A 13,902-nucleotide genomic window follows, 5' to 3' on the forward strand; every position below is an offset into this window, starting at 1 on the left:
ATTTGAAATTAGGACACAAAGGAACCAGTAAACTTCCTTAAATCAGAGCTTTCCAAATGACGACTGCATTCTGTCAGGAGGTGGTAGGTCATTTCTCATGGGAAATCTTCAAGGAACACTGGAAAAAGACTAGTCATGTATTAAAATATCTTTCATCACTTACCCACTCTTTCTGACTCTATGAATTTCTAAATCATGAAAAAGGACTTGGGGCCTCATCACCAGTAGAGATTATTTGACAACACCTTTCTCGTTTACCCCTTGGTGAGCTACTTTGGGGAACTCCACATTTTGAACATGATATCCAGCATGTCACTTTTTAATCTCCTCCTGGCTGTGTATCTGAGTCCCTAGGCTATGTCATCATTGAGGTGAATGGGAACCTAATTTTGAGAATTTGAATTCCTTGCTCTTAGACAAGTGAGTGGCACATTGTTAATATTCAATAAATTCTTACTGGCTGTCTAACTGTCTTTGAAGAATTCAGTATGTGGTTTCACTTCTGAGGTTCAGTGCTTATGGAATTCTCAGAGGAATGCCTCTTCTAGAAATTCTGTCTCTTTCATTCAGATCATTTCTGAATTTTCTTTTGATATATCTAATGAACTCTCCAGATAGCCCTGTAATATTTTGAATTTGTTATCTCCACCTGAAAATTTTAGACCAGGCTTCATTCTCTATTTAAACATGTTTGTCAGCTGACTAGTGCCATTTAAATCTGAAAACATATTCCCTCAACAATTTTGTTAACCTGTGTCAATAATTCACTTTAAATAACCTCATACATCATAGGGAAAAAACAAAATATACATTAGCTGGAATGTTTGTAAAATGTATAATTTCTATGCTATATGGGACAGGAGAATGAAATTGAGAACAGTAAGGTATCATTGCATTGAGATCATGAAAACCTTTCATGGATGATGGAGCAGTCTCAAAGAGATACTCTTTCATTTATAGAGGCCTAGGTGATCACAGAGTAGCCTTAGCATGACAGGAATACCAAATAATGGAAGCTTAATCCTATCTACTGTGAGCTTTGTCGAGTTACAATCTACAAGAAAGTGAAAAGCACAGAAGCTTCACAGAACACCTTTTCCCAAAAACCAAGACCAATATTCTTTTGAAAATGTTGAAGAGGTTTTCCGTGGATTGTAAACTCCCTACAAGTCATCAGGGATATGGCAGAGAAAACAACTTAAAAATGTACAATCTTCATTGATAGAAATTTAGCTAACAATAATGAGATGATCATCCAATTATCTTTGATCAGACTGACCTCATCTGAAATATTCTATACTACGATTTAGGAAAAAACCATTGATAACTTATAAAGGATGCAAGGCTGAAAATGTAGGATAGTGAAGGGTCTAATTAGAATCTGCTCAAGCAATTAGAATTCTTTGGTCTAAAGGACAGGAAACATATGCAATTTGAAATGACTCTGTTCATATATTTAAAGAAATCCTATAGAGTAAAGAATGTAGAAAGAGTTTTTTTTACTAAGGTCCCAAAGATAATGTTTGGGAGAAACAGGAACAAAAAATAGAAATCCTCTCAGTCAAATGAGAAATAGAGTTTATCCATTTGATATGCAAAAGATAAAAGTATTTTTATCTCATGTTTCTCTCATTTTTCTTTCTGAACAGAAAAGTCAGCCTCATGGTACCAGAAAACCAAACACAATTCAGTGATTTTATCCTCCTGCTATTTTCTGAGAATCCAGATCAGGAAGGGCCCCTCTTTGGACTGTTCTTGAGCTTGTATTTGGTCACAATGGTTGGAAATCTGTTCATCATGTTGGCGATTAGCTCTGACTCTCATCTCCACACTCCCATGTACTTCTTACTTTGCAATTTGTCCTTTGTGGATACCTGTGTAGTGACCACCACAGTCCCCAAAATGTTGGTGAGCTTTAAGACACAAAACAAGGCCATCCCCTATACTGACTGTCTTACACAGATGTTCTTCTTCACACTTTTTGTTGTTTTGGATCATTTCCTCCTCACTTCAATGGCCTATGACCGTTTCGTGGCTATATGTCACCCTCTAAACTATGCAGTAATGATGAGCTCTTGGTTCTGTGGCTTGCTAGTAATACTGTCCTGGTCATTGGCATTGCTAGTCGCCTTTCTTCTCTGTCTAATGGTAACACGTCTCTGCTTTTGTACAAACCATCAGATTCATCACTTCTTTTGTGATCTTCCTGAGATTATGAAGCTTTCTTGTTCTGACACTCTCATCAATTATATCTTGATGTATTTTGTTTCTGGACTGCTGGGTTTTATCCCTCTCATGGCAGTCCTTTACTCTTATATTCAGATTTGTTCTTCTATTATTAAAATCCCATCTGCTCAGGGTAAGTATAAAGCATTTTCTACCTGTGGATCTCACCTCTGTGTAGTTTCTTTATTTTATGGCACAATATTTGGAGTATATTGGACCTCCTCATTTACCAAAACTACCTGGAAGAGCTCAGTTGTTTCAGCTTTATATGCTGTGGTCACTCCCATGTTGAATCCCTTTATCTATACACTAAGAAATAAGGATATAAAAAACTGCTCTTAGGAGACTCATGAGCAGAAAAACGTCTTCTCAGTGATGGGGATGACTCCTGTTAATTACAATAAGAAACACGTACTTCTGGGAGAAATATTAGGAGGAAAATATGTTGGATCTCTCAATTTGATCGTCATTTAAATATATGCTCTGTTTAATCATTAACGTGACTTACCTAAAGTACAGATCTTGATTCTGTCATCATGACTAGTCAGTGATTGACAGTAATACCCCTTTGCTTCCGAAAATGAAATTCAAAATTTGGTGTTTGATGATCCCAATCCCTTCATATACTAATCCTTTTCTACCTATCCAACCTTCTAATACCTTTCTCTAGACTACATACTCTTATCTCCCGTTGTACTACAGTCTGTTCTTCTATGAATGAGAACCTCCTTTTCTTGACTATTGTCATTTTCTCAGACTCTCCCTCAGACCCAGAATCATCTCTCTGTTTAGCTGCAAGCAATTGTCTTTTTTGCTTCCTGTAAGCCTCAAATATAAACAAATATCATTTATACTGTAAGCCTTTAACATATCCTATTTTTCTTTTCTCTTCTTTCTTTTTTTTGAAAGGCAATGGGGTTAAGTGACTTGCCCAGGGACATACAGCTATGTAATTATTAAGTGTTTGAGGCCAGAATTTGAATTAAGGTTTTTCTGACTCCAGGGTCAGTACTGTATCAACTGCAACATCAAGCTGCATGCTCGTGTTTCTTTTTTTACTAATGTTGTATATTCTGGGTATAGATATAGATATAGATATAGATATAGATATAGATATAGATATAGATATAGATATAGATATAGATATAGATATAGATATAGATATAGATATAGATATAGATATAGATACAAAATTTTGTATGCTTATATGTATGTATGTATCTATACATCTATGTATCTGTGTTTGCATGTATTTGTCTTTACATTGTCTCTCCCAGTAGAATATAACATCCTTGATATCAGTGACTGTTTTTTTTTTTCCTTCATTTTGGATTCCCCAAATTTAGTAGAGTCCCTAATATGTAGGAGGTGCTTAATAAATATTTGTTGATGAATATCGTTTCCTTAATTACTCGTTCACTCTGTTCCCATTTTCTATAAATTTTCACTCTATTATTTATCTTTGAATCATAATTACATCTGGTTCAATACCTACTTTTTTTTGTTTTTTTAAGTTTTTCTTTGGCAAGGCAGTGGGATTAAAGTGGCTTGCCCAAGGTCACACAGCTAAGTAATTCTTTAGTGTTTGAGACCGTAATTGAACTCAGGTACTCCTGACTTCAGGGCTGGTGCTCTATCCACTGTCCCACCTAGACAGCCCAATACCTCCTACTTTTGCTAAAAATGTTCTAGGCGAAAAAAGGGATAGAACTCAAGAGAAAAAGAGTGAATTTAGTTCTCAATCTTCCACTTAACAGCTGTGTGCCATTGATCAAGTGATCTAATACCTTTATTCTTCAATTTTATCATTATCATTTCTGAATTAGCAAATGGAAACTTGTCCTCTTTACCTGCATTTTTACACTGGATTTCATGTCAAATATTTTAAATGAATGTATCTTCTAAATTGGGAAATATTTTATGACTGGAGAAGGGAAAGAAAAAAATTGAGAAAATTCATATTTCATCATTGAGAGTCGAAGTCCAGATTCTTCCATGTTTTATAAATCACAATTTGAATTAACATGGGTAAAGAAAATTCAACACAAAAGGGCAAAGTCCCTCCTGATGAGCCTCTTTATCTTCTGCCTTTATAAATAATATTTTTTAGCTTTATTGGGCCTGACAGAACTGACTTTGTGATATCACAGTCTTTGAGAAACTATGTCATATTCTTTTGATGATGAGATATATAAATATGTACATATGCTCTGAGTCCAATTGTTTTTGTGATCATATTGTAATGATTACCCTCATACATGGGTATGATTTCATCACATCATTTTAAGAAACTTCAGTGGCTCCATAATATACCTAGAATACCATTTTAATCTCTGGGCCCTTTAAAACACCTGATGATTTTAATCAAACATATTTCTGAAGCACCGGCCCTGGAGTAAGGAGTACCTGGGTTCAAATCCGGTCTCAGACAATTAATAATTACCTAGCTGGGCAAGCCACTTAACCCCATTTGCCTTGCCAAAACCTAAAAAAAAAAAACATATTTCTGGTTTAATTTCATTAAATTACCCAATAAACTGCATTCCAATTAAAAACCACCTACTTGTAATGATACTCTCAGAGACCTTAAAAGTCTTTCTCCTAAGCATGGATATGAGGGGAGCCCATTCTTCTCTCCAAATCTTCAATTGCAAGACCCATTTCTTACTGAATTAATGAATTTAAATTTCCTCATTTATCACCCTCATCCTTCCTTCCCACAAAATTATTTACAACATATTTATTTATCTGCGTCAAATTCAGCTTGCATTTTCACTGTCCCCATTGAATTTAAAGTATTAGAACAGAAAGACTGCTTCAGACTTGCTTACATTCATAGCACCTCAAATCCTGGGACAGTGTAGGTATTTAATGAATGATTCATTATTTGATATGAACAGACTAATTATTACTAATGCTCTTTAGATCTAAAATATCCTTGAAAGTAATTGATCATTTCTCTTTTGAATAATACCAAAAAATTGTGGCCCCAAAATTTATCATTTTCACTATTTGATTCACTGGTTTAGTTGAGATGTATTTTCATTGGCCTCCGTGAAAAACTAATTGTTTTAATGTCCATTTACTGAAAATATTTCCCTCTGAGGATATAAAGGAAAAACAAAAATTCGGGGGATATGACTATATATCTGTCCACATTGATAACTTATAAAGGATGCAAGGCTGAAAATGTAGGATAGTGAAGGGTCTAATTAGAATCTGCTCAAGCAATTAGAATTCTTTGGTCTAAAGGACAGGAAACATATGCAATTTGAAATGACTCTGTTCATATATTTAAAGAAATCCTATAGAGTAAAGAATGTAGAAAGAGTTTTTTTACTAAGGTCCCAAAGATAATGTTTGGGAGAAACAGGAACAAAAAATAGAAATCCTCTCAGTCAAATGAGAAATAGAGTTTATCCATTTGATATGCAAAAGATAAAAGTATTTTTATCTCATGTTTCTCTCATTTTTCTTTCTGAACAGAAAAGTCAGCCTCATGGTACCAGAAAACCAAACACAATTCAGTGATTTTATCCTCCTGCTATTTTCTGAGAATCCAGATCAGGAAGGGCCCCTCTTTGGACTGTTCTTGAGCTTGTATTTGGTCACAATGGTTGGAAATCTGTTCATCATGTTGGCGATTAGCTCTGACTCTCATCTCCACACTCCCATGTACTTCTTACTTTGCAATTTGTCCTTTGTGGATACCTGTGTAGTGACCACCACAGTCCCCAAAATGTTGGTGAGCTTTAAGACACAAAACAAGGCCATCCCCTATACTGACTGTCTTACACAGATGTTCTTCTTCACACTTTTTGTTGTTTTGGATCATTTCCTCCTCACTTCAATGGCCTATGACCGTTTCGTGGCTATATGTCACCCTCTAAACTATGCAGTAATGATGAGCTCTTGGTTCTGTGGCTTGCTAGTAATACTGTCCTGGTCATTGGCATTGCTAGTCGCCTTTCTTCTCTGTCTAATGGTAACACGTCTCTGCTTTTGTACAAACCATCAGATTCATCACTTCTTTTGTGATCTTCCTGAGATTATGAAGCTTTCTTGTTCTGACACTCTCATCAATTATATCTTGATGTATTTTGTTTCTGGACTGCTGGGTTTTATCCCTCTCATGGCAGTCCTTTACTCTTATATTCAGATTTGTTCTTCTATTATTAAAATCCCATCTGCTCAGGGTAAGTATAAAGCATTTTCTACCTGTGGATCTCACCTCTGTGTAGTTTCTTTATTTTATGGCACAATATTTGGAGTATATTGGACCTCCTCATTTACCAAAACTACCTGGAAGAGCTCAGTTGTTTCAGCTTTATATGCTGTGGTCACTCCCATGTTGAATCCCTTTATCTATACACTAAGAAATAAGGATATAAAAACTGCTCTTAGGAGACTCATGAGCAGAAAAACGTCTTCTCAGTGATGGGGATGACTCCTGTTAATTACAATAAGAAACACGTACTTCTGGGAGAAATATTAGGAGGAAAATATGTTGGATCTCTCAATTTGATCGTCATTTAAATATATGCTCTGTTTAATCATTAACGTGACTTACCTAAAGTACAGATCTTGATTCTGTCATCATGACTAGTCAGTGATTGACAGTAATACCCCTTTGCTTCCAAAATGAAATTCAAAATTTGGTGTTTGATGATCCCAATCCCTTCATATACTAATCCTTTTCTACCTATCCAACCTTCTAATACCTTTCTCTAGACTACATACTCTTATCTCCCGTTGTACTACAGTCTGTTCTTCTATGAATGAGAACCTCCTTTTCTTGACTATTGTCATTTTCTCAGACTCTCCCTCAGACCCAGAATCATCTCTCTGTTTAGCTGCAAGCAATTGTCTTTTTTGCTTCCTGTAAGCCTCAAATATAAACAAATATCATTTATACTGTAAGCCTTTAACATATCCTATTTTTCTTTTCTCTTCTTTCTTTTTTTTTTGAAAGGCAATGGGGTTAAGTGACTTGCCCAGGGACATACAGCTATGTAATTATTAAGTGTTTGAGGCCAGAATTTGAATTAAGGTTTTTCTGACTCCAGGGTCAGTACTGTATCAACTGCAACATCAAGCTGCATGCTCGTGTTTCTTTTTTTACTAATGTTGTATATTCTGTGTGTATATATATATATATATATATATATATATATATATAGATATAGATATAGATATAGATATATATATATATATAGATATAGATATAGATATAGATATAGATATAGATACACATTTTTGTATGCTTATATGTATGTATGTATCTATACATCTATGTATCTGTGCTTGCATGTATTTGTCTTTACATTGTCTCTCCCAGTAGAATATAACATCCTTGATATCAGTGACTGTTTTTTTTTCCTTCATTTTGGATTCCCCAAATTTAGTAGAGTCCCTAATATGTAGGAGGTGCTTAATAAATGTTTGTTGATGAATATCGTTTCCTTAATTACTTGTTCACTCAGTTCCCATTTTCTATAAATTTTCACTCTATTATTTATCTTTGAATCATAATTACATCTGGTTCAATACCTACTTTTTTTTGTTTTTTTAAGTTTTTCTTTGGCAAGGCAGTGGGATTAAAGTGGCTTGCCCAAGGTCACACAGCTAAGTAATTCTTTAGTGTTTGAGACCATAATTGAACTCAGGTACTCCTGACTTCAGGGCTGGTGCTCTATCCACTGTCCCACCTAGACAGCCCAATACCTCCTACTTTTGCTAAAAATGTTCTAGGCGAAAAAAAGGGATAGAACTCAAGAGAAAAAGAGTGAATTTAGTTCTCAATCTGCCACTTAACAGCTGTGTGCCATTGATCAAGTGATCTAATACCTTTATTCTTCAATTTTATCATTATCATTTCTGAATTAGCAAATGGAAACTTGTCCTCTTTACCTGCATTTTTACACTGGATTTCATGTCAAATATTTTAAATGAATGTATCTTCTAAATTGGGAAATATTTTATGACTGGAGAAGGGAAAGAAAAAAATTGAGAAAATTCATATTTCATCATTGAGAGTCGAAGTCCAGATTCTTCCATGTTTTATAAATCACAATTTGAATTAACATGGGTAAAGAAAATTCAACACAAAAGGGCAAAGTCCCTCCTGATGAGCCTCTTTATCTTCTGCCTTTATAAATAATATTTTTTAGCTTTATTGGGCCTGACAGAACTGACTTTGTGATATCACAGTCTTTGAGAAAATATGTCATATTCTTTTGATGATGAGATATATAAATATGTATATATGCTCTGAGTCCAATTGTTTTTGTGATCATATTGTAATGATTACCCTCATACATGGGTATGATTTCATCACATCATTTTAAGAAACTTCAGTGGCTCCATAATATACCTAGAATACCATTTTAATCTCTGGGCCCTTTAAAACACCTGATGATTTTAATCAAACATATTTCTGAAGCACCGGCCCTGGAGTAAGGAGTACCTGGGTTCAAATCCGGTCTCAGACAATTAATAATTACCTAGCTGGGCAAGCCACTTAACCCCATTTGCCTTGCCAAAACCTAAAAAAAAAAAACATATTTCTGGTTTAATTTCATTAAATTACCCAATAAACTGCATTCCAATTAAAACCACCTACTTGTAATGATACTCTCAGAGACATTAAAAGTCTTTCTCCTAAGCATGGATATGAGGGGAGCCCATTCTTCTCTCCAAATCTTCAATTGCAAGACCCATTTCTTACTGAATTAATGAATTTAAATTTCCTCATTTATCACCCTCATCCTTCCTTCCCACATAATTATTTACAACATATTTATTTATCTGCATCAAATTCAGCTTGCATTTTCACTGTCCCCATTGAATTTAAAGTATTAGAACAGAAAGACTGCTTCAGACTTGCTTACATTCATAGCACCTCAAATCCTGGGACAGTGTAGGTATTTAATGAATGATTCATTATTTGATATGAACAGACTAATTATTACTAATGCTCTTTAGATCTAAAATATCCTTGAAAGTAATTGATCATTTCTCTTTTGAATAATACCAAAAAATTGTGGCCCCAAAATTTATCATTTTCACTATTTGATTCACTGGTTTAGTTGAGATGTATTTTCATTGGCCTCCGTGAAAAACTAATTGTTTTAATGTCCATTTACTGAAAATATTTCCCTCTGAGGATATAAAGGAAAAACAAAAATTCGGGGGATATGACTATATATCTGTCCAGCAAAATATATCAGAAAGAAATTGTCACAAAATGGGAATAATCTCAATACTCAGAGTTTGATAGATGTACTCAAGAAAGAATAAGAATAATTTCTTCAGATGTCAGTTCAAAATCGCAAATTATTAGTGATATGCAAGGAAAATGGGAGATATTGTTTCAAATTTGATCTCTAATTTTCACATGACACTAGATAAGATACAATCCATAACTAAAATATGGTTTTTAAAATGATGATTAGTTTTTAAAAAGTAGCATTTGTTCTATATAGCATTGGAATATTGTTGTGTATTAAGATAACAAGGTGTCAGAATCAAGAAGCATAGAAGAGAAAAGGGTGGAGTCACAATGAAGGAGAGAAAACAGAAAGTTTCTTTAACAAAACTCTAAATGAATTCTGGTGTTATAGAAGTCTCAAACAAACAGAGTGGAGTATTTTCCACCTAGGTCTGTCTCAGGTGGAATGGGAGTGTGCCTAAGCAAGGCCACCATAATTAGTACATGGGCAGGATGTGGAGGTGAATAATCCAGATTGTTCTATAGGCAAGTATGACTCTCTTAAACAATATAATAAGTACAAGCCAAAAGATAACAATAAATCTCTCTCTCTCTGTATATCTATATATCTATATATATATATATATGTGTGTGTGTGTATGTATATGTATATATAAATGTATATATTTGTATGTATATATTTTATCCTGCTAAAATCTAAATAACATTATTTATCAATATTATTTTAGATTCATACAATGAGAACCTCTTAGAATGGTGTGCACAGCAATGGAAAACTAGTATTTATGGAAAACACCATTCAAAACTGAAACTTTCTAATAAAAACCAAGCACCCTTTCCTCTACACAATACTATTTTCAGAGAGAACATGAAATTACTACAATATTAACAATGCTTTATCTTTTGAATTAAATTTATTTATAGGGTGATATCAATGGCACATAAAAACTATTAAGAATGATATGGGACAGCATTCTTTTAACAAATTATATATACTCTTTGGGTGTTAATGACTTTGTGTTTCTTCTCAGTTATTAAAAATGCAAATTTCTAAATAAGCAGAAGAAAACTTTCAAATAAATAATATAATAATATGAAAATAAATTAAATAATCTATTAAACAAATTTCTTTTGTAGAGCTGAAGTTTAATGTTGAGCCATTAATAAAATGTTAATGCAAATTTTTTTTGGTTTTTGCAAGGCAATGGGAATAAGTAACTTCTCCAAGATCAAACCCCTGGGTCTGAGGATCGATTTGAACTCAGGTCCTCCTGACTCCAGGGATAAAGTTCTATTTAGAATGACACCTGAAGCCTCCAATGCTGATATATATTTTTTAAAGTATTGCTATAAGATTCTAATGAGTTTTCAAAGAGTAATTAGACTTATTCTATGTGACCTGCAAAGAAAGAGTAAAAATAAAATACAGTTAATCTATGAAGATAATGACTTTAGTACAGCAGAAGCAAATTTTCCTTGAAATTACAACACAAAAAGTGCACAATGTGATGCCCTGAGAGGGTGGATTCTTTCTTGAAAATAGATGATTCAAATTGGCCTGAAAAACCTCTGACGTCCTTTCTTGCTCTAAGTCACCAGAGTTTGGTACCTTCTAAGGAAATGTTGGACAGATTTCACTGTAAGGAAATTTCCTGCCAAAATTTCCTGACCCAAAGGGGATGGGGGCAAGAACTGGAAATATAATTAATATCAAATGTCTAATGAAGAGTTTGGGGAATAGAGCTCTTAGGCATTAGACATTTTGAATATTTTCCTTTCCTCCCCAAGACCAACCCTCAGTAATCTCACATTAGGAAGGAGTCAGATTGAGAATCCCAGTGATATTAGTCCACCTGCCTGAAAATTTCCATTCTTTCTGGGATCCAGAGTTTCTACCTTCCTGTCCTCTTTAACAACACTCAGATACAGTGAACAACACCTACTTCCATGATGATGTTCAGTAAGTGACTGAAGGTGGGAAGTGTGGGGAAAGTAATGAAAAAGAATGATGGAAATAAGGGAAAAAAGGAGTCAATGGTTTCTTAGAACCTTAAGGATACTCCACCAAAGTGAATAAAACTCAAATCACAGCAACATCCAGGTGAAACATCAAGAACACTTAATTCTCTAAAAACTTTACGTGAAAGTCCAGAGTTCACCTGAGATCCAAGTATGGAGGAAAAATAAAGGAGTAGAGTCAGGTTCCAGTTTCATTTTTAACATTACTTAGAATTGTTTTCATGATATGTATTTTTTTGAGAAATGAACCTAAGATAGAGATTAAAAAATTCCATATTTACTTCATCATGTCCTTTTGAAAGTCAAATGAGTTCATCTTTGTGGGAATTTTCTTAATCTTAAAATCATTTCTAAAAGATAAATTTTTATTTTTGTCTTCTATTGAAGAGCTATGAATCTATTCTTTTCTAATCTAGGTAAACAAAGTATAAATGCAAATGGGATAATATTTAACCAGAAGTAACTCTCAGATGCACCAATGGGAATCCTAGTTAAGTTATGGGTCTTATGTCCCTACTCCCAGATGCAGATTTCTAGGTTCTAAAAAGATCCTTTTCATATAAATTGTTAATATCATGTAAATAACCTATATCACCAGATCCCTAAATATCACTGTAGGCTGAGGTTTGACTGAAGTATTTGTTACTGCCACAATGTCTATGCATATTTCTCAGATTTTCACAAAATCATCATGGGTAGCCATTACTTTGATAGACATCAGTTCTTACTGTTCTCTACCTGCTATCCTCATGTAAGTTCTACTGCTTTTGTCATTTCTTATCCAGCAGGTACATTTGCTCAGTTTCCCTTTTCTCTTCCTGTGTCTGATAGGGCATCGACTAGATGATATGAAATTCTAATCCCATTAATTTTTCTTCTATTATATTTATCTTCCGTTTTTTGATCTTCCCTTCTTTAAATCATTTTTACCCTATCCTAACCCTCTACGTTAGCTGTCTGTGCTTGTAAGGGTCACAAAAAATAACAAAGTAAAAGTATCCAGGAAATTTTGAGTTGTACAGTGATTCAGATAAATCAGGTGTTTGTATCAGGTTATTTTATGGTGTTATAACTGCATCCAGGTTTTTGAAGAGCAGTAATAAAAATGAGATGGTTATTGCTTGAACTCAGAGATGAAATGTAGAGAAAATGCACTGAAAATATGTTGGGAGCCAGGGTCTCTAAGCTGTTTGACACAGTCGCAGGAAGAAGCCTCAAGGCAGTCACACTGCCTGATGGAACAGCACTGTGAATTCCAAGGAGATGTCAGAATATATTCAGGGAAAACAGATACAAGATGGGTCAGATAGAATTCCAGGGAAATTAATAGTTTTGCCCCGCCCCCTTAACATACACAGGAATATATGAAAAAGATGGTGAGAAAATATTTAGTACAGGTGACCAATATGTGAACTCCAGGAGCCTTCGTTTCATGGGAAAGAATAAAGAAGTCACAGAAACTGTGGCTTCTACCAACTAGGCCACAAAGAAAAATTGTTTATTGTAAGAGTTAACGGATGAGTGGACAAGCATAAAGACCATCACTACAGACTGTTAAGGAAGTGTATCAAAAAATATTACCTACACAAAAAATATAAATAACTTTCCATTAAAAGAATTGCTTAATTAATAAGTTTAAATGAATTAACAATTTTACAATATAGTAACAAATAAGGTAACAGACAGGTTAAGGTCATCGTGGTCCGAGTAGGGATAAGAAATTAATTAACTATATGATAATTACTTAAACTTGTAATCACATGATTAAAACGTGTAACCATATGAACTATATGATTGATGATGAAAATTGTACACTCTTCTAACCAAGGAAATGATCTCAGCTTGCTTTCTTGAAACATACATGATTCTGAAACTATAAAATTAAATCCAAGCAGCTGACAGTCAGTCAACCTGCTCCTGCCTATACCCACTTGTTGACTCATTTCGCCCACTCTGTCCCTCCTGTCAGGTTCGAAGAACCCCAAGGAGTCTGGACCCCCACAAAAATACAAAGAAATTATATTACTGAATGAAGGAAAACCTTCCTAATAATTAGAGTACAAGAACTTTATAAGAAGCAAAGCAGAAATGGCAGTAGTCTTAGGATGAATTTCATGAAGCTTCTATGGAAGAAGAAGAAACAAAAGACCTATAGAGAAATGACTTTACCAAGCTGTGCTTCCCCTTTCTAACACGTACAGATTTGGTGCTTTCACCTGGATATTATCTGTAGAGAGTGTATATCACTGACTCTTTTAATTTTAAGAAGCATACATTACATTATAGAAACTGTTTGTACTATTAAAATAAATTATCAGTCTCTAATTGTTATCAACAGAAAACAGAAAAAAAAGCACAGTAGTAGAAGTTTGAAAGGTTATAAATATTAGAATGAATATAAATTATAAAACTATATGAATATTAGA

General features: G+C 34.1%; 2 protein-coding genes across 2 annotated transcripts; both read left to right on the forward strand.

Moving 5' to 3' along the window:
* The first annotated feature begins 1,662 nt into the window (after positions 1 to 1,662).
* Positions 1,663 to 2,568, forward strand: LOC141509315 (olfactory receptor 7A5-like). The gene has a single exon (XM_074218760.1). It carries the CDS (start codon positions 1,663 to 1,665, stop codon positions 2,566 to 2,568), a length of 906 nt encoding a protein of 301 aa, XP_074074861.1.
* A 3,157-nt stretch (positions 2,569 to 5,725) lies between these two features.
* LOC141492633 (olfactory receptor 7D4-like) lies at positions 5,726 to 6,664 on the forward strand. The gene has a single exon (XM_074193129.1). It carries the CDS (start codon positions 5,726 to 5,728, stop codon positions 6,662 to 6,664), a length of 939 nt encoding a protein of 312 aa, XP_074049230.1.
* Positions 6,665 to 13,902: the final 7,238 nt, after the last annotated feature.

The sequence above is a fragment of the Macrotis lagotis genome, chromosome 1 (genome assembly GCF_037893015.1).
Source record: "Macrotis lagotis isolate mMagLag1 chromosome 1, bilby.v1.9.chrom.fasta, whole genome shotgun sequence".
Classification (NCBI taxonomy): Eukaryota; Metazoa; Chordata; class Mammalia; order Peramelemorphia; family Peramelidae; genus Macrotis; species Macrotis lagotis.

What these genes read in the sequence shown, in the direction of transcription:
- LOC141509315 (XM_074218760.1), top strand. Translation starts at nt 1,663, where the DNA reads ATGGTACCAGAAAACCAAACACAATTCAGTGATTTTATCCTCCTGCTA.
- LOC141492633 (XM_074193129.1), top strand. Translation starts at nt 5,726, where the DNA reads ATGGTACCAGAAAACCAAACACAATTCAGTGATTTTATCCTCCTGCTA.